General features: G+C 45.0%; 1 protein-coding gene across 1 annotated transcript in view; it reads left to right on the forward strand.

Annotated features, from left to right (window-relative positions):
* The first annotated feature begins 15,581 nt into the window (after positions 1-15,581).
* LOC121867399 (basic proline-rich protein-like) overlaps positions 15,582-21,598 on the forward strand; it is a 34,309-nt gene continuing 28,292 nt past the window's right edge. The window contains exons 1-3 of the mRNA XM_042367312.1: positions 15,582-15,622; positions 16,944-17,090; positions 17,330-17,421. Coding sequence (XP_042223246.1) covers positions 15,582-15,622; positions 16,944-17,090; positions 17,330-17,421 — 280 coding nt within the window. The remainder of the gene's footprint in view (positions 15,623-16,943; positions 17,091-17,329; positions 17,422-21,598) is intronic.

The following is a 21,598-nucleotide window of genomic DNA, read 5'->3' on the forward strand; positions in this document are numbered from 1 at the left end:
AACTTGGGATTTTTATAATATTTTTAAATATATCAATATTTTATAACACACACCTGGATAACAACATCACTGTTTTTTATAAATAATTAACATGCATCCACCACATGCATCCATCGCCAATTGTTGTTTCTTTACATACAAACTTACCAACTAATTACAGTATTAATATAATATAGATTTATGAGGGAAGGTTAGGTGAGGTTGGTTCATCTTATGTTTTTTCCAAGTCCATTATTTTTAGTGAAAAAAAATGCAATTCCTGCATCTAATTTGCGTATTCTTGACGTTAGGGAGAAAATGTCCTGTTAAATATTGACGAGATACCCGCCGAGGCATTACTTGTTTCTTTTCTTACTATAATTTCATCGGAGAGTTCTGATATGATATTCATTTCTTGGGCAAATGCTTGGTTTGGTAGATAATTAGGTCCCAAGGTTCGCATTAGTGGCACTACTTCATCTTGTGCAGCGATAAGCCGGTAAGGCGCCCAGATCAACATCAGATTTTGTCCTAGATCAGTGTACGTTTATGAGCCGCTTGGTCCGGGCGGCTTCTCTCACTTCCACAAAAAACCCTAAAATTACACCTTATTATAGTCAGTTATTTCTGTTTAATATGCCGGGGGGGGGGGCGTAGCCCAACGACTAGGAAGTTAGGTTAGGTTAGATTAGGTAGGTTTCTTTGGTCGGGTTGGTACAGTCTTAACAATGCTTCTGCCGCTTATTTTTCTTATCATATAAGTTATGGTTTAATGTAGAAATAACCACTTTTAACACATTTGCCCAATACAGCGAAATTTCGGCATTTTTAAAATAGTTTTCAATGAAAAATTGGCGGTGGGTAGATGGTCAATAATTACCATTGTCTTTAATATATAATTATTTGGAAGGCAATCGTGGAGGAGACGGCTAACACCTGAAGGAGTTTATAGCATTCGTTTATATATTCCATAGGAGTTGTTTGGGTGATAAGCAAAAAAGACGATACGACAACTTTTTCCTTTAAATTTAAGTACTTTCAATTTAATATTTTAGTTTTCTTGTATCTACGATCATAAATCACCTGTAGTGGGCAGGGCTTGAAAGAGGAGTGAAATTACGGGGTAAAACAAGTCTCTATGTGTTTTGAAGATGAAGAAATAAATATGTTATCGTAAATATTCTGCCCAGAATTCTGTCGTCCACTCTTAAACTAAAAATCATTGTCTTGGTTGTCTTTTGTTTTCATCGTTATGGGCTTCACTTTGCTGGTTTCCTTGTTTTCCATTTAACTCAACAATATGTCTATGTATTCACCCAAGGCTTTGCGAAATGTTATTGTGTTCTTTCGTGAAGGGATTGGTAAGAGTTTTTAGGTGAATAAGATAATGTAATATAGTTCAAGCAGTTAGTTGTGTTACGGGTTGAGTCAGCTCCGGCAAGTACATCTTTACTGTTCATCCTTGCCGTGTACTGTATATCCTCATACCTAACACATTAACCTCAACACATACAACCCGTGTTCACCAGGACTTACCGTTTGATTTTATATTCTCTCACCAACGTCAACGCTTCACTGTGACACATCTTCACTCTTTAACAGCGGCAACGTAACTGCCCGTCGCGGTTCATGACACTGATTCATATAACATCTCAAAGTAAGTGTCGGAGCTTCATGGAACTGAATGAACCTGTGTTATTAGTGAAGAGTCAGGGTCAAAAGTACGTATGAAGCAGTATCGACCCCAAATGAGATCAACACACTTGCACCAGATGACAGTCAGAGTAAGTAAGTTCGGAGTCTCATTCACGTGACCGAGCTTCATTGCTTCATACAGACTTGACTCTCAGACCTTGTATATCTGTACACCTTTAGAAGCACTCACACCACGACCTACATCAGCACCCACAGCCTACACTATAACTCACCATAACCTACACTAACACTGGAACCTACACTAATACTGGAACCTACACTAACACTGGAACCTACCCTGTCACCGGTGTTTTATATGGGATGAGGTATTAATGGAACTTATCCTCTGAGATACATATAACCTTATGGATTATTTGACCAACAATGATGTGTAGTAACCTAAGCACACACGGTAGAAAACTTCCCCTCGATACACTTAATTATCACATGGGGTAACACACTACACTTTAGCATGTTAGACCCAGACTGAAACACTGTTGTACTTGACCACCTTCTTGCCTGTTATAACAAAATCTTAAGAAATAGTTAACAAAATGACTAGAAATTATGGTCTCTTATATGAATCAATTTGGTCTCATGGTTAACCTTTTAAGTGAACAGTTAAGGATTACACCGTGATAGTAAATAATAATAATAATAATAATAATAATATTAATAATAATAATAATAATAATAATAATAATAATAATAGACAAAATAAAATTTATAAATCCCTCACCGAAATTTTTATATAAAATATTAATAATACAACGACAGTAACGAGATATATTTTCAGAAAGAGGATGAAGATAGTCATGTAACTTGACATTAGTAGTTATATGTAGCGTACAGTCACCCACAAAAGTCTGGTAACCTGATTCATTTTTCTGAATTCCAAACACGAGCCTTCGAACTACGGCTGACTGTCCGCCCTCTGGTGCGAGGTTTTGAACTTAAGGGACCTGGATATTGTCTAATAAATAAATGCCGTCATCAGTAACACAAAGCCTGATATGACAACATAGTGCAATGATGGTATGAATTACTAGAAAGCTTTTGCTAAAGATAAAGTATAGGCATTGAGCAACTTACAGTTTTATTCGATTTTGATATGAATTTTTTTCTAAGTCACTCGTGTTTATATTGGTTGAAAATGCAACAATATCACTTCAGCTTACAATGTTTTTAAGAAATTAATTTATATTGAAATGATAATACAAAGATGTTTTACTTACCACTTCGGAGTAGATCAGGGAAGCACCAACAACAGAGTAGATTACGATTCAGCAACAGACAGGGTGTATCCAGGCTCACTTTCCTTTTCTTTCTTTCCTTTCCTTTAACTCACTTTACTTTTATCCTCTTCGCCACTGATCGACTCGTTAGTAAATAAATTAAAAAAAATTAAATGTCACTTAAATTAGTCGGTCACGTCAATGAATGTATCTGCACCCGCTCCAGTGTTGGTCAAGTCTGGTTTTGAAAGAGCTCACACTGGGTGCCGTCACAACACTCTCCGGCAGATTGTTCCAAGAGTTCACAACTCTCACTCCGAAAAAGTTTGCCTCGACAGTTTCGTGAAGGCTTAACACTGGTCACTGGTCAGCAACTGAGTAGATCATAAGCTCAACAACAGACACAGAGAGGAAACTTAAAGGACTCATAACTAACGCCCATAATCTGGCGATGTAGTTTGAGAGCTGAACCACAGAGGAAGGCACAGGAAGGTTATTGGACTTTTGTTGCCGACTGTATTGTATGTTATCTTCATCTGAGAATAAAGTTTGCATGTTTTACATTGAAGTCCATATGTGTTTTATCTGTTCCTGAAAAAACCTTTGTATTTGTGTTACACTGAAAAAAGGAATGAACTTGAACTTCATCTACATTAAACTTCATATATGTAGTGAACAGAAATATGCAGGTTTAAGTCATTTTATCATTCAAAGTAACGTGAATAACACGGAGCTTCGATCTAGTCAGGCATACCAACTGATCAGATGCTGTCAGATCGAGCTGTTAGTATAATCTGCCGGGTTTAAAAAAAATCATCGAACAAAACTGGGAAAATACTTGTGTCTGACTCTACACACAGACATGCCCGCCCTTGGTTGATGGTTTCGACTCAAACCTCGAAGCTTCACTGTCATTGATGGGGAACTTTGCTATAATTCTTCATCCTGGTCTTTGGAACATAGAGCGCGGTGTGTGTAATGCGACTTGTCTCGACTTGTATTTCAGATGGAGGTCAGGTTCGGGTATATTTCCATTTCAACGTAAATAAAAAATTATATACATTGTGGTTGAATGTAACGCTTATAGAAACTTTTCTTGGGAATAAAGAGAATAATGTGTGTGTCTCTGTTCAGCACAAAGTTTTCTCTTCCATGTCGGGACTAAGTAGTTAGGTGTTTAAGAGATTTACAAATTAATATTTTTGAGGTGATGGTAAAATATATGAAAATTTCATTGAGAAGTTTTTTTTTCAATTCAAGATGTAGGTAAAATACATATATTTGCTCGAGTAAAACACATTGAATGTTTTGCCAGTCTTGATAAAATCCATGTACTGGATTTCCTCCGATGTACAGAAAGCAAAATTTCCTTTACCACTTTTCAGTTCCTTTGCTTAAAATATTTTTGTGTTTTCATTACGATTTAGCCGTGAAAATCTTATTTCAGATTTCGACCCAAAATAGTTTCACTTTATTATATTACACATATCGGAGACTATTCGTTTTTAATTAAGAATTGATATTTAAAAGTGACGTTTCTTGGGCAAATCTTTAGTTTTTAATATATTTATCCTCAAATATACACCAAAATACTCCAGAAGAACAATTTCTCATATAAAAAAATGGGAAAGGCGAAAAACAAATAATTCCCAACATTTCTTTCATCTCATTCCATTTTTTCTTTCATAAGACCGAATACCTTTTTCTTCACACACTCAAATGTATGTGTTGTTCAGTTCACCACGAATGCAAATGCGGTATTCATTTTGTCAACTCAACACAGATGTAAATAATCTTCACCTCAAAAATGCGATTCGTGGAGAGTAATGTGATCGGCAGTGGTAATGGGTAGGGCGCCTCCTCCCTGCTGCCCATTGATTGTGATATTTACTCCAGCACCATGCGGGAGGCCTTACCAAGATGTTTATTACGTTTTCTCCTGTGGGTGTGAGTATTAGCATGTTATCCTTTATCTCTGTCTCTTGTGTAGGGTTGAGTGAGAGACAACACTATATCCCGAGTGAGGTTGGTGAGAGACACACTGGAGGGGCGGGGTAAGAGACAATATCTCCAGGAATAGCGAGGCGTCTCTCCTAGAGCTGGGCGGTGATAATAATGGGGTTAATAATGATCCGGGGAAGAATGCCGCCCTCTGCTGCCTCTTATTAGTGGCACCCACCGTGTGTGGGGGCGGCCACCGTGTGTGGGGGCTGCCACCGTGTGTGGGGGCGGCCACCGTGTGTGGGGGATGCCACCGTGTGTGAGGGCTGCCACCGTGTGTGGGGGCTGCGACCGTGTGGTGGGATGCCACTGTGTGTGGGGGCGGCCACTGTGTGTGGGGCTAATGTGTGAGGGCTGCCACTGTGTGTGGGGGGTTGCGACCGTGTGTGTGGGATGCCACTGTATGTGGGGCTACATCGTGTGTGGGGGCTACACTGCAGTGTGGGGCTACACTGTGTGTGGGGCTACTGTGAGGGCTGTCACTGTGTGTGGGGGGCTGCCACTGTGTGTGTGGGGATGCCACTGTGTGTGGGGCTGCCACCGTGTGGGACTGCCACTGTGCGTGGGGGCTGCCACTGTGTGTGGGGCTACCACCATAGGGGGCTACCACTGTATGTGGGGACTGCCACTGTGTGTGGGGCTGCCACTGCATGGGGACTGCCACCGTGTGGGGCTGCCACCGTGTGGGGGCTACCACCATATGTGGGGTTAATACTGTATGTGGGGACTGCCACCGTGTGTGGGGGCTGCTAATCGTGTGTGGGGGCTGCTACTGTGTGTGGGGCTGCCACCGTGTCATAACGTGCCGCTGTGGACCATCGCTCTGTTATTATTCAGTGAAAGGGGCGTCCTGTTGCACTGGGGGGCACTTCCACATGGTATATATCTGGCCCAGGTTGTAGCCATGCGGCTAGGCCACAACCATGGAGTCAACGTGGCTACTAAGGTGAGGAGAGGGTGAGTGGCTATGAAAGTTTATTTCCGGAATACAACGTGAATAACATTGCACGGCATCAGGTTTTAATTTTCCCAGTCTCATCAAATCCCAGCATAGCCTCTTGCGTCATAGATCCCTGGCTGTCATAGTCCCTGGCCGTCATCATAGTCCCAGGCTGTCATAGTCCCAGGCTGCAGTCCCTGGCTGTCATAGTCCCTGGCCGTCAGTAAACCCTGGCTGCCGGTCCCAGGCTGCCTAGTCCCAGGCTGTCGCAGTCCCCTGGCTGTCAAGTAGTCCCAGGCTGTCATAGTTCCAGGCTGTCGTTGCTCCAGGCCGTCATAGCCCCAGGCTGTCGTTGCCCAGGCCGTCATAGTCCCAGGCCGTCGTTGCTCCATAGGCCGTCGCGAAGTCCCTGGCCGTCATAGTCCCAGGCTGTCATAGTCCCTGGCTGTCAAGTAGTCCCCGCCGTCATAGTCCCAGGCTGTCGTTGCTCCAGGCCGTCATGGTCCCAGGCTGTCGTTGCTCCAGGCTGTCATAGTTCCAGCCGTCGTTGCCCAGGCCGTCATAGTTCCAGGCTGTCGTTGCTCCAGGCTGTCAGCAGTTCCAGGCTGTCGTTGCTCCAGGCTGTCATAGTCCCAGGCTGTCGTTGCTCCAGGCCGTCGCGCAGTTCCAGGCCGTCGTTGCTCCAGGCCGTCAAGGTAGTTCCAGCTGTCGCCCAGGCTGTCATAGTCCCAGCTGCCGCTCCCGGCCGTCGCGTTCCAGGCGTCATAGTCCCAGGCCGTCGTTGTTCCAGGCCGCTGGCAGTCCCAGGCTGTCGTTGCCCAGGCCGTCATAGTTCCAGGCTGTCGTTGCTCCAGGCCGTCAGGTAGTTCCAGGCTGTCAAGTTGCTCCAGGCCGTCATGTTCCAGGCTGTCGTTGCTCCAGGCCGTCATAGTTCCAGGCTGTCATAGTCCCAGGCTGTCGTTGCTCCAGGCTGCGTCGGCAGTTCCAGGCCGTCGCCGGCTCCAGGCTGTCAAGTAGTCCCAAGCTGTCGTTGCTCCAGCCGTCATAGTCCCAGGCTGTCGTTGCTCCAGGCTGCCCAGTCCCAAGCCGTCGCTGCTCCCCGAGCGTCATAGTCCCAGGCTGTCGTTGCTCCAGGCTGTCATAGTCCCAGGCTGTCGTTGCTCCAGGCTGCCAGCAGTCCTGCCGTCGTTGCTCCAGGCCGTCAGGCAGTCCCATGCCGTCGTTGCTCCAGGCTGTCATAGTCCCAGGCTGTCGTTGCTCCAGCCGTCATAGTTCCAGGCTGTCGTTGCTCCAGGCTGGTCATAGTCCCAGCCGTCGCTGTTCCAGGCTGTCATAGTCCCAGGCCGTCGTTGCTCCAGGCCGTCATAGTCCCAGGCTGTCGTTGTTCCAGCCGCCGAGTAGTCCCAGCTGTCGTTGCCCAGGCTGTCATAGTCCCAGGCCGTCGTTGCTCCAGGCCGTCATAGTCCCAGGCTGTCGTTGCTCCAGGCTGTCATAGTTCCAGGCTGTCGCTGTTCCCAGGCTGTCACAGTCCCAGCTGTCGTTGCTCCAGGCTGTCATAGTCCCAGGCTGCCGTTGCTCCAGGCTGTCATAGTCCCAGGCCTGCTGCCCAGGCTGTCATGAAGTCCCAGGCCGTCGCTGCTCCAGGCTGTCATAGTTCCAGGCTGTCGTTGCTCCAGGCTGTCATAGTCCCAGGCTGTCGTTGCTCCAGGCTGTCATAGTCCCAGGCTGTCGTTGCTCCAGGCTGTCATAGTCCCAGGCTGTCGTTGCTCCAGGCTGTCATAGTTCCAGGCCGTCATTGCTCCAGGCTGTCATATAGTCCCAGGCTGTCGTTGCCCAGGCCGTCATAGTCCCAGGCTGTCGCTGCTCCAGGCTGTCAGGTCCCAGGCTGTCGCTGCTCCATAGGCCGTCAAGGTCCCAGGCCGTCGTTGCTCCAGGCTGTCATAGTCCCAGGCCGTCGTTGCTCCAGGCCGTCATAGTCCCAGGCCGTTGCTCCAGGCTGTCACAGTCCTGCGTTTTCGTCGTTGCTCCAGGCTGTCAACCGGTGCCGTCGTTGCTCCAGGCTGTCATAGCCTAGCTGTCGTTGCTCCAGGCCGTCATAGTCCCAGCCGTCGCCCAGGCCGTCATAGTTCCAGGCTGTCGTTGCTCCAGGCTAACAAGTGGAACCCAGGCCGTCGTTGCTCCAGGCTGCTATAGTCCCAGGCTGTCGTTGCTCCAGGCCGTCATAGTCCCAGCCGTCGTTGCTCCAGGCTGTCACAGTCCCAGCCGTCGCGCTGCCCGGTGGCCGTCATAGTCCCAGGCTGTCGCCGCTCCAGGCTGTCATAGTTCCAGGCCGTCGTTGCTCCAGGCTGTCATAGCCCAGGCTGTCGTTGCTCCAGGCTGTCATAGTCCCAGGCCGTCGTTGCTCCAGGCTGTCAAGTAGTCCCAGGCCGTCGTTGCTCCAGGCCGTCATAGTCCCAGGCTGTCGCTGCTCCAGGCTGTCATAGTCCCGCAGGCCGTCGTTGCTCCAGGCTTACCGCAGTTCCAGGCTGTCGCTGTTCCAGGCTGTCATAGTCCCAGGCCGTCGTTGCTCCAGCCGTCATAGTCCCAGGCCGTCGCTGTTCAGGCTGTCATAGTCCCAGGCTGTCGTTGCTCCAGGCTGTCATAGTTCCAGGCTGTCATTGCTCCAGGCTGTCATAGTCCCAGGCTGTCGCTGCTCCAGGCCGTCATAGTCCCAGGCTGCTGTTGCTCCCAGGCTGTCGGCGGCAGGCAGTCCCAGGCTGTCGTTGTCTGCAGGCTGTCAGGTCCCAGGCTGTCGTTGCTCCAGGCTGTCATAGTCCCAGGCTGTCGTTGCTCCAGGCTGTCATAGTCCCAGGCTGTCGTTGCTCCAGGCCGTCATAGTCCCGTGGCTGTCGTTGCTCCAGGCTGTCATAGTCCCAGGCTGTCGTTGCTCCAGGCTGTCATATAGTCCTGCTGTCGTTGCTCCAGGCCGTCATAGTCCCCAGGCTGTCGTTGCTCCAGGCTGTCATAAGTAGTCCTAGGGGCTGTCGTTGCTCCAGGCTGTCATAGTCCCAGGCTGTCGTTGCTCCAGAGCCGTCATAGTCCCAGGCTGTCGTTGCTCCAGCTGTCAAGTAGTCCCAGGCTAGCCAGCTGCTTGCCCAGGCTGTTACAGTCCCAGGCTGTCGCTGCTCCAGGCTGTCAGGCAGTCCGCGGGCCGTCGTTGCTCCAGGCTGGTCATAGTCCCAGCTGTCGTTGCCCAGGCTGTCATAGTCCCAGGCTGTCGTTGCTCCAGGCTGCTCATAGTCCCAGGCTGTCGTTGCTCCAGGCTGTCGTTGCTCCAGGCTGCTCAGTAGTCCCAAGCTAGCCATAACATGTAAGCCCAACAAAATATATATAAATAAAAAATATTCCTCAAAATATTGTTTTTGACTTTTGCTCTGCTCACCAGTCTCTCTCTTCCGTCACTCTCCCGTTATGCCAGGCCTCTTCTAACCTGCTGTGTGTGTGTGTGTGTGTGTGTGTGTGTGTGTGTGTGTGTGTGTGTGTTTTTATACCCATTTCCTCCCTTCCCATCACTTCCTCTTTCACTCTCTCTGCCTCACCAATTTTACTCTTCACCTCACCGCTTCTCCCTTCCCCCCTTCCCGACTCCCTCAGGTAGTCTCGTGGTGAAGGGGGTCATTACCATCACGTCACAACAGGATATGTATCATGAGTGGACAAGACAGCCTCTGATGTGTGTGTATGACAGTAAAGGCAGGTTAGACTCCCTCCTCCTCTGTGTGTGTGTGTAATAATAATAATAATAATAATAATAATAATAATAATAATAATAATAATAATAATAATAATAATAATAATAATAATAATAATAATAATAATAATAATAATAATAAGAAGAAGAAGAAGAAGAAGAAGAAGAAGAAGAAGAAGAAGAAGAAGAAGAAGAAGAAGAAGAAGAAAAATTACGGTTTATTAAGAAAGTTCTGCAGTCCGAAGGCTGAATATATACATTAGATAAAAATGACTTATTACATACAAAGAGACATGGGGTGGGTGGGTCGTTTAACAAAAGCTTTCATTACTGAAAGGAGAAGGAACAATGATTGAACATACAAATTATTATAGTTTACAGTTGATGGTCCGGGCATGGTCTGGTCATGGAGACACCAGGTGGTGTGGTGTTCACGTGGTGTAGAAACTCGTCCTCGGGTGTTGGTATGAAGGACCTCACGTGGTCATGGAGACACCGGGTGGTGTAGTGTGGTGCCAAAGTACCTCACTTCGTTGAGGGTGGACTGATTAACACCACCTGGTCAAAAGATGGTGCTTAGTTTCCAGGGGTGCTTATCTCACTGGTGGGTCACAGGCTTAAACACTGTTCATCACTGATTCTACTTCTTTCCGAAACGAAATTGTCACTTTTGACGGGATTATGTTGATATCCCGGTGGTGAGGATGGATCGAGGAGAAGGACTTGGGGAATGGGCCGAATATGGCCAAGGGGGGCAGCTGCACAGCAGGAGCAGCTGAGCAGCACCTGATAGGTCTTGACCCTCCGGTGGTCAAGGATGTAGTGTGTGGGTGTGTGTCTGTACAACCAATCAACCACTTATTTTGTTAAGTCTTTATTTACACCTGGAGTGATCTTTGTATTTCCTTACCTGGTCTGTAAAGTTTCGAATATAAAAACAAGAAGAATGCGAGTGCCAGAGTAAGTGTTTGAGGTGTATGTATGTATGTATGTATGTATGTATGTATGTATGTATGTATGTATGTATGTATGCGTGGGGATGCTGGTGTGTGACTCGGGGTGCTAGTGGGCAGTTACACAATTGTTTTTGTATTTTTTAATGTTAAATAAAGTTTTTTTGTGTGTGTGTGTTGGTCTGTGTTTGTCACCTAGTTTGTTTGTATTCATATATGTGTATGTTTTGCTGGAGGTGTGTGGGGGGGGGGGCGAAGCAGGCGAGGCAGACGATGGTGTATGATAGATGAAGGAGGAGAGGAGACGCCCAAGTGTAGGAGTGAACAAGATGATTGATGTAAAAAGTAAATAAATCAAAGTTAGAGAGAGACAACAGGCGGTAGGAAGCTTGTAGTAGTGTTTTGTTGTGAGAGAACAAGGATGGAAGCTTGTCTCAGGTTGGGAAGCAGGTAGGGAGGTGGTGACAGCGGACAGGTGAGGTGAAAACTTGTCTCTGTGTTGTACAGGTAGGGAGGTGGTGACAGCGGACAGGTGAGGTGAAAGCTTGTCTCTGTGTTGTACAGGTAGGGAGGTGGTGACAGCGGACAGGTGAGGTGAAAACTTGTCTCTGTGTTGTACAGGTAGGAAGGTGGTGACAGAGGACAGGTGAGGTGGAAGCTTGTCTCTGTGTTGTACAGGTAGGAAGGTGGTGACAGCGGACAGGTGAGGTGAAAGCTTGTCTCTGTGTTGTACAGGTAGGGAGGTGGTGACAGCGGACAGGTGAGGTGAAAACTTGTCTCTGTGTTGTACAGGTAGGGAGGTGGGTGATAAAGTGACAGGTGAGAGAGGGCTCAAGAGGCCTGGTGGCCTGACTGTCATCACTAACACTACATAGTTTTATGTCGCAGCAGCCATGAGTGCATGTAAAATGAGCTTATAATCGTTTGCTGGTGTGTGTGTGTGTGTGTGCGTGGATGCAAATTTCAGTTTGTATATATGCATGTGAATGTACTCAAGTGTATGTGTCTACGGGTGTCTGTAAAGTGAACACAAGTGAACACAAGCGGTATAAGAGAGAGACCGACATGATAACAATCTAAGGAACATGTTCACGAGGAAGGGCGTAACATGTGACACACTCTGAACATGAACCAACGGAAGACAAATATAATTATTTTTAAACACGTAAAATTTCTGGATTTTTTATGCCATCAGCGCCAAGTGGGGAATAAATGACAGGAATATGAAGAACTGTTTAAAGAGTTACAGAGTGTTTTGTGGCCACCTGGGCTTATGTACAGTGTGGTGTAGTAAAGTCAGCTGGTGATTCTAGAGGAACAGTCGCGGTTCATTTGACATACATTACATTGGACATGTTCTGTGTATCTGCTATACCATACACTTGCACACAGGTACTGAGCATATGTGGTACAGGTATATAGTACACTGAGCACACGGTACACAGAGCTCACACGGTACACAGACACACAGGTACACAGCACACACGTTACATAGCACATACACGGTGCCAAAAGCACACACGGTACACTTACCACACCTGGTACCTGAGCACACATTGCACACACATACCCAGTACACTGACCACACCTGGTACAGAGCACACCGTACACAGCACACACCAGTACACTGACCACACCCGGTACAGAACACACACTGTACACAGCACACACGCAGTACACTGACCACACCCAGTATACAGAGCACACACGGTACACAGCACACACCAGTACACTGACCACACCGGTACATGAACACACACGGTACAGCACACACCAGTACACTGACCACACCTGTATCGAGCACACACAGGGCAGCACACACCAGTACACTGACCACACCGGTACACAGAGCACACCCTGCACACAGCACACACGGTACACAGAGGTTGCATGTCGTATTATTTTCTGTTAGCAATTCCAATGGCGGTGAGTAAGAAACGATATGTGGGTCATAATATCGCCGGCATTAAGCGAGTCCTCGTGGCTGGAACTCTCGAGGCAAAATTGTCATTATTTCCGCCTCTGTCTCAAAGTCTTTTTTCGCTTGATAAACTTACTTTTTTATCTTGAGTCACCGCCGCCTTCTCTGTGTGTGTGTGTGTGTGTGTGTGTGTGTGTGTGTGTGTGTGTGTGTGTGTGTTTTTGACGGTTCATGGTACAGTAATGAGAGTGTGTTTTTGTGTGTGTATGTATGTGTGTGTGTTGCTTTTTGGTGGGTGGTGGTGATAGTTTGGTGGTACTGGTGCTGGACCTCTTCATGATAATTATTCTTTTGTTATTGAAAGTAAAGTCTGTTTTAGTTGTCCTTCTTGTAAATAATTTCACACCTTGGTCAATTTACTTCCTGTTATCAGTACCGGGATGGTAATAAATTAATCTTTTATTTATTTATTCTTATTCATTCATACAGTTTCTAGTTTTTTTATTTAACATTAATAATATATACAGTAAGTTCTTGATGTTGTGACTTCCCAGGAAATGTTGACTTTATTTACTTTTGTTTTTTTTCACTTTTATCTGAATGCTTCAAGAAACTTATGATTTTTTTTCTCTTTTTTCTGTCGTTTGTCGATCAGATTTTGTTTCATTATATGGAATTAACTGTTTGTAATTTTCAGTTAACAAGATATTAACTTATAAAGACAAACAATTTAACAACAGTTGATAAATTCCATAGAATCTTTAATAAATCAAATAGTAAAATTTTTAATATGTGTAACAATATCAATTTCAACGTAATATAGGAAGTATGGAACTGATACGCTATATATACATAAATACTTACAAGATCTTTATCAGTATCCTTAACGTGAGATACCATACAGCCAGCCTCATACCTACTCAGAATACTCTTAGCCACATATCTTGAGGCAACATCAGTTTCAAGTCTTAAGGTAAACATAGATACACGACATTGAGTACGAGTCTTAGTTTATGATTATTGTTTTTAGAACTTGATACAGCAAACCTGAGGCCGAGTTGTTGGTTGTTTGGTGTGTGTGTGTGTGTGTGTGTGTGGTGTGTGTGTGTGTGTACTGGCTGGTGCTTTACTTCCAAACATAAAACATTTGCAGTCATTGGGTTCATGACAATATCGAAATTCTTTGCGCATGTATTTCTACTAATAAAACTCATTTTGTCTTGTGTGGTTTCAGTGTTGAATGTGGCGATGACTGGAGCGTGACGGCAGCAATGGCACGCTATTTCGTGTCGTCAACAGCTGCCGTATTAATCTACGTCACCAATTGGCACTCAATTTATGTCGCAACACTGCCACGTCTTCGTCAACACTGGAAATTTTCTGCGTGCTCAAACAGTTGATCCTATGTCACCAATACTGGCACTGAATCTACGTCATCAACACTGCCTACGTCACCAACACTGCACTTTCTTGTCACCAACACTTTCTCTACGTTAGATCTATTTGTGGGTGTTGACAGCCAGGTGTCTAGTCAATGGATTATGAACATTAATCAAGTTCTTAGCTCTGTATCGTTGTTAACCACCTGAGAGCAATGACTCTTAAGGAGGTAAATGGTCTAATGATGATGGTGTGTGTGTGTGTGTGTGTGTGTGTGTGTGTGTGTGTGTGTGTGTGTGTGTGTGTGTGTGTGTGTGTGTGTGTTAGAGCAGAGCAATCTTTCGTCACAGTCAAATCTCATTGAGTCTTCTAATCACAGAACAATCCTCTCAGATCGTCACTATTTACCACTTTTCTTTCTAAATTTGTTGTCCTGTAAAAGATCCACTCCAATTATTCGCCTTCTTGTCAATTTCAATTACAATGCTCATTCTTCCTCATACCAATCGTACTCTGAGAAGTTCCATTTAATTGAACTTTATCATCATTCACCTATACATACCATTCTAGATAATTATCTTCTTCTATGATACTTCCTTCCTTATCACGTCCTTCCATCCACAAACGTCTTAGAATTATTTGAATGAAAAGTAAACCATCTCCCTGGTCGCTCAGGAACTTGCATGATCTTTGTTCGTTTTATTTTTCCATTGCAGGGTATGTCAACCCTCAAAGGACGTATATTTTCGTAGATGATCACACTTGAACCAGACATACTATTGCTACATACATACATTACGCACTGCAAGTAATATCACACATACTTCGCGCTCTCACACACTTTAACTGGAGAAGACATTACTTTCTTGGTATAATTTTTCACGATGGCATAACGTATGTCATTGTTTGTTGGGAAGAAAGTCTTCGACCCACGCTATGCTGACCTCTAGTGATGCTGTATTACTACTAACGTGACCAACAACAGTAACACCAGGACGCCTGGGGTTTGGGACAATAGTAGCAACAGGACGCCCACAACAGTGACAGGACGCCTATACAGTAACAACAATGCCTATACGTAACAGGACGTTCCACAGTAGCAACAAAGGCGCCAGGTAACAACAGTACGCCCACAAATAGTAAACAACGCCTATAACAGTGACAACAGGACGCCTACATCAATAACACCAAACCGCTCACAACAGTAACAACAGGACGCCTATAACAGTAACAGGTGACTACACTTGGGTACAAAAGCACCCCTTATAGTGCTGGTAACATAACAAAGGCTCCCCACTTTTTAGTTCTGCTTGGCACATTTTCTATAAACCTCTCCTGGAAACTAAAATTCCACTTTTTGGTCACAATACAAATGGAGCTTAGTTAAACACGCTAGGTCATGCATACTGGCCGTTATTTGCAGGTTAGGTTGCTTCCCCCGTCCCTATACAATGGGCCGTGGTGCTGGGAACGGGGTGAGGGGGGAGGGGCCCCAGGTACTGGACCTGGGGGAAGATGCAGACGGGGAGGGATTCGTACTGGGCCTGGGGAGAGGTTAGCGGGAGGAAAGTATAAGTTACTGGGCCTGGGGAATGGAATGGGGGAGCATGGGGAGGGTCCATCTAGGTGCTTAGCTGGTGGAAGGAATGTGAGGAGGGGGGTGGGGAGAGGAAGAAGAGCCCTTGGAGCTGCTACCTGGGGAGGAACTATGTTGGTACTATTGTCAGTCGAATGGGCTGGAACCGACATGATAGGGTTTGACGGTCTGGGGCTGGAGGACACAGAGAGGTGGCCTGAGACGTGTTGACAGGGAAGCGGGGCGGTCTGGAGACAAGAAGATGAAGTGAGACAGGCAGCAGACAGGTGAGGGCGGGGTGGGGCCAAGGAGAGGGAGGCTACACGAGACAGGTGAAGGAGGGGGAGGGCAGGGGCTGCAGCAAGGGTAAGCAGGGCTGCAGTGAGGTGAGGTCAGAAAGACAGGTGGAAAAGCCAGTTGGTGCGAGGTGAAGCCAAGAAGTATACGAGGTAGGGGTGAGAAGAATTAAGGCTAGGCGTTATAAGATGGGGTGGAGTTATGGGACGGGTGTGAGGCGAGAGGTGTAGCGTGGTAGAATGAGAGAGAATGAGGAAAGTCGGGGCTTGACGGTGTGAAGAAGTTGAGGTTGGGCTGAACGGCGGGTGTGGCGTGGTGGGTGGTGGGGTAGGGGGTGGGGAAACAGAGTACAATCACCAGACACTTTCAGGTAGGAGAGTTCTCAGCATTTTATTATATGTTTTGTTATGTAAAGTTAACAGGTGCGTGAAGGACCAGGAGGAGTGAGGAGGTTGTCTATCTTCGCGTAATGATGTAATATTATCACTTTTGTGGATGGACTCGACTCACCCACCTGTATGCCTACCTGTCACAGTTAGATGACCACTTGAGCTTAGATAGTCCTTCCATATATGACAATGGGAGGAGAGCAAAGTTGTGTCACCTTCACCAGTTGATGCATTCCCAACACATCTGTCAAAGTATGTTGAGAGTATAAATTACTGGAGAGTTAGAGATTTAGAGAGTTATCAATATTGAGAGGTCTTCAATAATATTGAGGATATTTAATGAGAATATTGAGAGAACAAGAACACGGATATAATAGAGTGAGAATGAGAAAGATACAAGGAGAATAAGGATTTAGAGAGACTTAAAGAATATTCTAGCATGGTGAAGATGTTCCCAGTTTATTTAGGGTCTGTTATGAAATTGGTTGCTTTTTTTTGCCAGGTCTGTGTGTGGTGCCTCCTCTAGTGTTGTTGTTGTGGCTCCTCTAGTGTGTGGTTCTCCAGGTTGTGGTTATTGTATTGCTCCAGTGTTTGGTGTGGCTCCTCCAGTGTTATCAGGGCTCTCCAGTGGTTTTGTGTGGCTCCTCAGTGTGTGTTTGTAGCACAGGTTCTCCAGTGTTGTGTGGCTCCTCCATATCATTGTGCTCCAGTGTTATTTGTGGCTCCTCCAGTGTTATCATTGTGGCCAAGTGTTATCATTGTGGCTCCTCAGTATTTACATGGCTCCTACATTAGGTGTGGCTCTAGCAGTGTTACAGTTGTGGCTCTTGAGTGTTTTGTATTCCAGTGTTATCAGCCAGGTTGTTGTTATTGTGGCCTCCAGTATTATGGCTCCTATAGTGGTTCTCCTGCAGTATTACTTTGGCTCTTCCAGTGTTTGCTTCATTGTGGCCTCCAGTATATTGTGGCCTCCAGTGCTTATTGTGGCTCTCATGTTAGTGTGGCTCTTACAGTGTTATTGTGGCTCCAGTGTTAGGTCTTCGAGTGTTTTCATTGTGGCTCCTCCAGTGTTATCTTGTGGCCCTCCTAGTGTTTTGTGCTCCAAGGTTAGTGTGGTCTTGCAGGTTGGTGGCTCTTTGTGTTATTGTATTCCAGTGTTATTGTGGCTCCTCCAGTGTTATCATTGTGGCTCCTCAGTAGTTATTGTGGCTCCTGTTAGTGTGGCTCTTACAGTGTTATTGTGGCTCTTAAGAGTGTTATTGTGTCTCAAGTGTTGTCAGGCCTCAGTGTTATTGTGCTCCTCCGTGTTACTGTGGCTCCTCCAGGTTATTATTGTGGGCTCCCAAGTGTATGTGCCTCCAGTGTTATCATTGTGCCCTCAGTGTTATTATTGTGGCTCCTCCATTATTGTGGCTCCTCCAGTGTTATCATTGTGGCTCCTCCATGTTTTGGCCTCCAGTCATGGGTTCTCCATGTGTGTCTCCAGTTATTTATTGTGGCCCTACAGTGAGGTGTGGCTTTTACAGTGTTATTGGTGGTCTCCAGGCATGTATCTAGTGTTATCATTGTGGCTCTCCAGTGTTGGTAGGCTCCTCCAGTGTTTATATTGTGGCTCCTCCAGTGTTATCATTAGCCCTCAGTGTTATTATTTTGGCTCACAGTGTTAGTGTGGCTCTTGTGTTGGTTGTGGCTGTTCCAGTGTTCGTTGTGGGTTCTCAATGCTGTGGCCCTCAGTTTGTGTGGCTCCTCCAGTGTTATTGTGGCTCCTCCAGTGGTGTGCTCCTCCAAGTGTTGTTGGGTCAGGTTCTCCAGTGTTGTTGTGGTTCTCCAGTGTTGTTCCTCCAGTTGTGTCTCCAGTGTTGTTATTGTGGCTCCTCCAGTGTTGTTGTTTTGTGCTCCTCAGTGTTTTGTGGTCTAGTGTTGTTATTAGGTCTTTGGTCTCAGTGTTATTTGTATTTGCTGTCAGGTTGTTGTGGCTCCTCAAGTTATTGTATTCTGCTGAGTTATTGTGGGTCCTCCAGTGTTATTGGCTCTAGTGTTATTGTGGCTCTTAAGTATGGCTGTGTCTCCAGTGTTGTTGTCTTTTTCAGTGTTATTGTGGTTCAGTGTTATTGTGGCTCCTTCAGTGTGTGTGGCTCCTCCAGTGTTAGCCTTAGGTTTGGTGTGCTCAGGCCTAGTTATTGTGCCTCCAGTGTTTTGTGGTTCCTTCAGTGTATTGTGGCTCCTCCAGTTGTGGCTCCTGCAGTGGTGTTATTGTGGCTCTTACAGTGTTATTGTAAGGCTCTTTCAGTGTTATTGTGGCTCTTACAGTGTTGTTGTTTGTGTTATTGTGGCTCTTCAGTGTTATGGGTAGGCTCCTCAAGTGTAGGCTCTTGCAAGTGTGGCTCCTCAGTGTTGTGGCTCTTGCAGTGTTATTGTGGTTCTTCAGTGGGATTATGGTTCTCTCCAGTGTTATTATTCCTTCAGTGTTGGCTCCTCAGTATGTGTGGCCTTGCTGTGCCCTTGGAGTAGCCTCCAAGTGTTATTGTGCTCCTCCAGTTATTGTGGCTCTTACAGTATTATTATATTCTTCAGTGTTATTGTGGCTCCTCCAGTGTTATTGTTGCATGTTGTTGGCTCCTCCAGTGAGGCTTGTGCCTCCAGTGAGGCTGTGTTATTGTGCTGTGGCTCCAGTGTTATTGTGGCTCCTACAGTGTTATTGTGGCCCTCCAGTGTTGTGTTCTTCCAGTGTTATTGTGGGTCTCTCCAGTGTTATTGTGGCTCTTTACAGTGTTATTGTGGCCCTTCCAGTTATTGTGGCTCCTCCAGTGTTATGGCCTCCAGTGTTATTGTGGCCTCCAGTTAGCTAGGCCTTCAGTGTTATTATGTCTCCAGCAAGCATTGGGCTCTGCTATTGGGCCCTCCAGTGTTATTGTGGCTCCTTCAGTTGTATGTAGCCCTCCATGTTGGCCTTACAGTGTTATTTTAACCCTTCATTATTATGGCTCTTTTCAGTACATTGTGGTTCCTGAACTTGCATTCTTGTAGTCTTAATTGCCAGGCTTCCAAATTTACAAAATAATTTCTATTAATCTTTTCACTATTATCATTGTGTCTCTTCACCAATTATGATGAGTCTCCCTTCACCATTACTTGTTGAGGTCCTCTTCACTATTTGCTGTGGGCTCCCTTCACTATTATCTGTTAGGTCCCTTCACCATTTCTGTTGTGGCCCTCACTTTCTGATTGCTTGGCCCCTTCACCGACATTGCTGTGGCCTTCACCATTACTGTTGTGGCCTCTTCACCATTACTGTTGTGGCCACGTTCGTGAATCAGGCCCCTTCACCATATTGCCGGGCCCATTCACGCTTAATGTGGCCATTAATACTTGTACCTTCGTACATTATTTGTCGTGGCCCCTTCACCATTGCTGTCGTGGCCCCTTCAACCATTACTGTCGTGGCCTCTTCTAATGATTGCTGTGGCCCCTTCACTTCATTATTGTCGTGGCCCCCTTCAATATTACTGTTGTGGCCCTTCACTACTGACGTGGTCCTTCATTATTGTTGTGGCCCTTCACATTACTAGGCCTTCACCATTGTCGGCCCTTCACCATTATTTTCGTCGGGCCCCTTCACTATTGCGTGGCCTTCACCATTATCGGCCCTTCATTACTGTTGTGGCCCCTTCACCATTGCATGTCAGCCCTTCACCATTATTGTCGTGGCCCTTCACCATATTGTCGTGGCCTTCAATTATTACTGTCGTGGCCCTTCACCATTATTATGTTGTGGCCCCTTCAACATTATTGTTGTGGCCCTTCACCATTACTGTTGTGGCCCCTCCACCATTACTGTTGGTGGTCCTACAGTAGTGTTTAAAGTTCCAACATTTTTTCCTGTGTCGTGAGCTTAAAAGTAATATTGTCATGGTTGGTGAGTTGACTGTGTGTCTTTATAGTCATTCCTCCATTTATGTTGTTGTCTTGTGTTTGAACCTCATGGTGTTTTTATGGAGGACTATTTTTTGTTAATTTGACTATAATGTTTTTGTTGAGGGGCTATACTGTTTTTGTTGAGGGACTATACTGTTTTTGTTGAGGGACTATAATGTTTTGTTGAGGGGCTATACTGTTTTTGTTGAGGGATATACTTTTTTGTTGAGGGACTATACTGTTTTTTTAATTTGACTATAATGTTTTGTTAAGGGACTATACTGTTTTTGTTAATTCGACTATACTGTTTTTGTTGAGGGACTATACTGTTTTGTTGAGTTAATTCTCTATCTGTTTTTGTTGAGGGACTATACTGTTTTTGTTGAGAGTGAACCATGCTGTTTTGTTGAGGGACTATGCTGTTTTTGTTGAGAGACTATAATGTTTTTTGTTAAGGGACTATACTGTTTTGTTAATTTGACTATAATGTTTTTTGTTAGGGGACTATACTGTTTTTTTTAATTCGACTATAATGTTTTTGTTAAGGGACTATACTGTTTTTGTTGAGGGCTACTCTGTTTTGTTGAGGACTATACTGTTTTATTGAATTGGACTATAATGTTTTTGTTAAGGGGACTATACTGTTTTTGTTGAGGGACTATACTGTTTTTGTTGAGGGACTATACTATTTTTGTTAATTTGACTATAATGTTTTTGTTAAGGGACTATACTGTTTTTGTTAATTCGACTATCTGTTTTGTTAAGGGGACTATACTGTTTTGGGGGACTATACTGTTTTTGTTGAGGGACTATACTATTTTTGTTAATTTGACTATAATGTTTTTGTTAAGGGACTATACTGTTTTGTTAATTCGACTATAATGTTTTTGTTAAGGGACTATACTGTTTTTGTTAATTCGACTATAATGTTTTTTGTTAAGGGACTATACTGTTTTTTGTTGAGGGCTATACTCTTTTTGTTGAGGACTATACTGTTTTTGTTAATTGGACTATAATGTTTTTTTTTAAGGGACTATACTGTTTTTGTTGAGGGGACTATACTGTTTTTGTTAATTCGACTATACTGTTTTTGTTGAGGGGACTTTACTGTTTTTGTTGAGGTGAACTATACTGTTTTTGTTAATTCGACTATAATGTTTTTGTTAAGGGGACTATACTGTTTTTGCTGAGGGAACTATACTGTTTTTGTTAAGGGAACTATACTGTTTTTGTTAAGGGGGCTATACTGTTTTTGCTGAGGGAACTATACTGTTTTTGTTAATTCGACTATACTGTTTTTGTTGAGGGGACTATACTGTTTTTGCTGCGGGGACTATACTGTTTTTGTTAATTCGACTATAATGTTTTTGCTGCGGGGACTATACTGTTTTTGTTAATTCGACTATACTGTTTTTGTTGAGGGGCTATACTGTTTTTGTTGAGGGAACTATACTGTTTTTGTTAAGGGGACTATACTGTTTTTGTTAATTCGACTATACTGTTTTTGTTATAGTGCTCCAGTTTTCTTGCTCTTGTTGTCTCGATGTTAGGTTTTTAATAAGGTAAATATGGTAAACTTCAGGCTGC

Source organism: Homarus americanus, unplaced genomic scaffold (genome assembly GCF_018991925.1).
Source record: "Homarus americanus isolate GMGI-L3 unplaced genomic scaffold, GMGI_Hamer_2.0 scaffold31050, whole genome shotgun sequence".
In the NCBI taxonomy this organism is placed as follows: Eukaryota; Metazoa; Arthropoda; class Malacostraca; order Decapoda; family Nephropidae; genus Homarus; species Homarus americanus.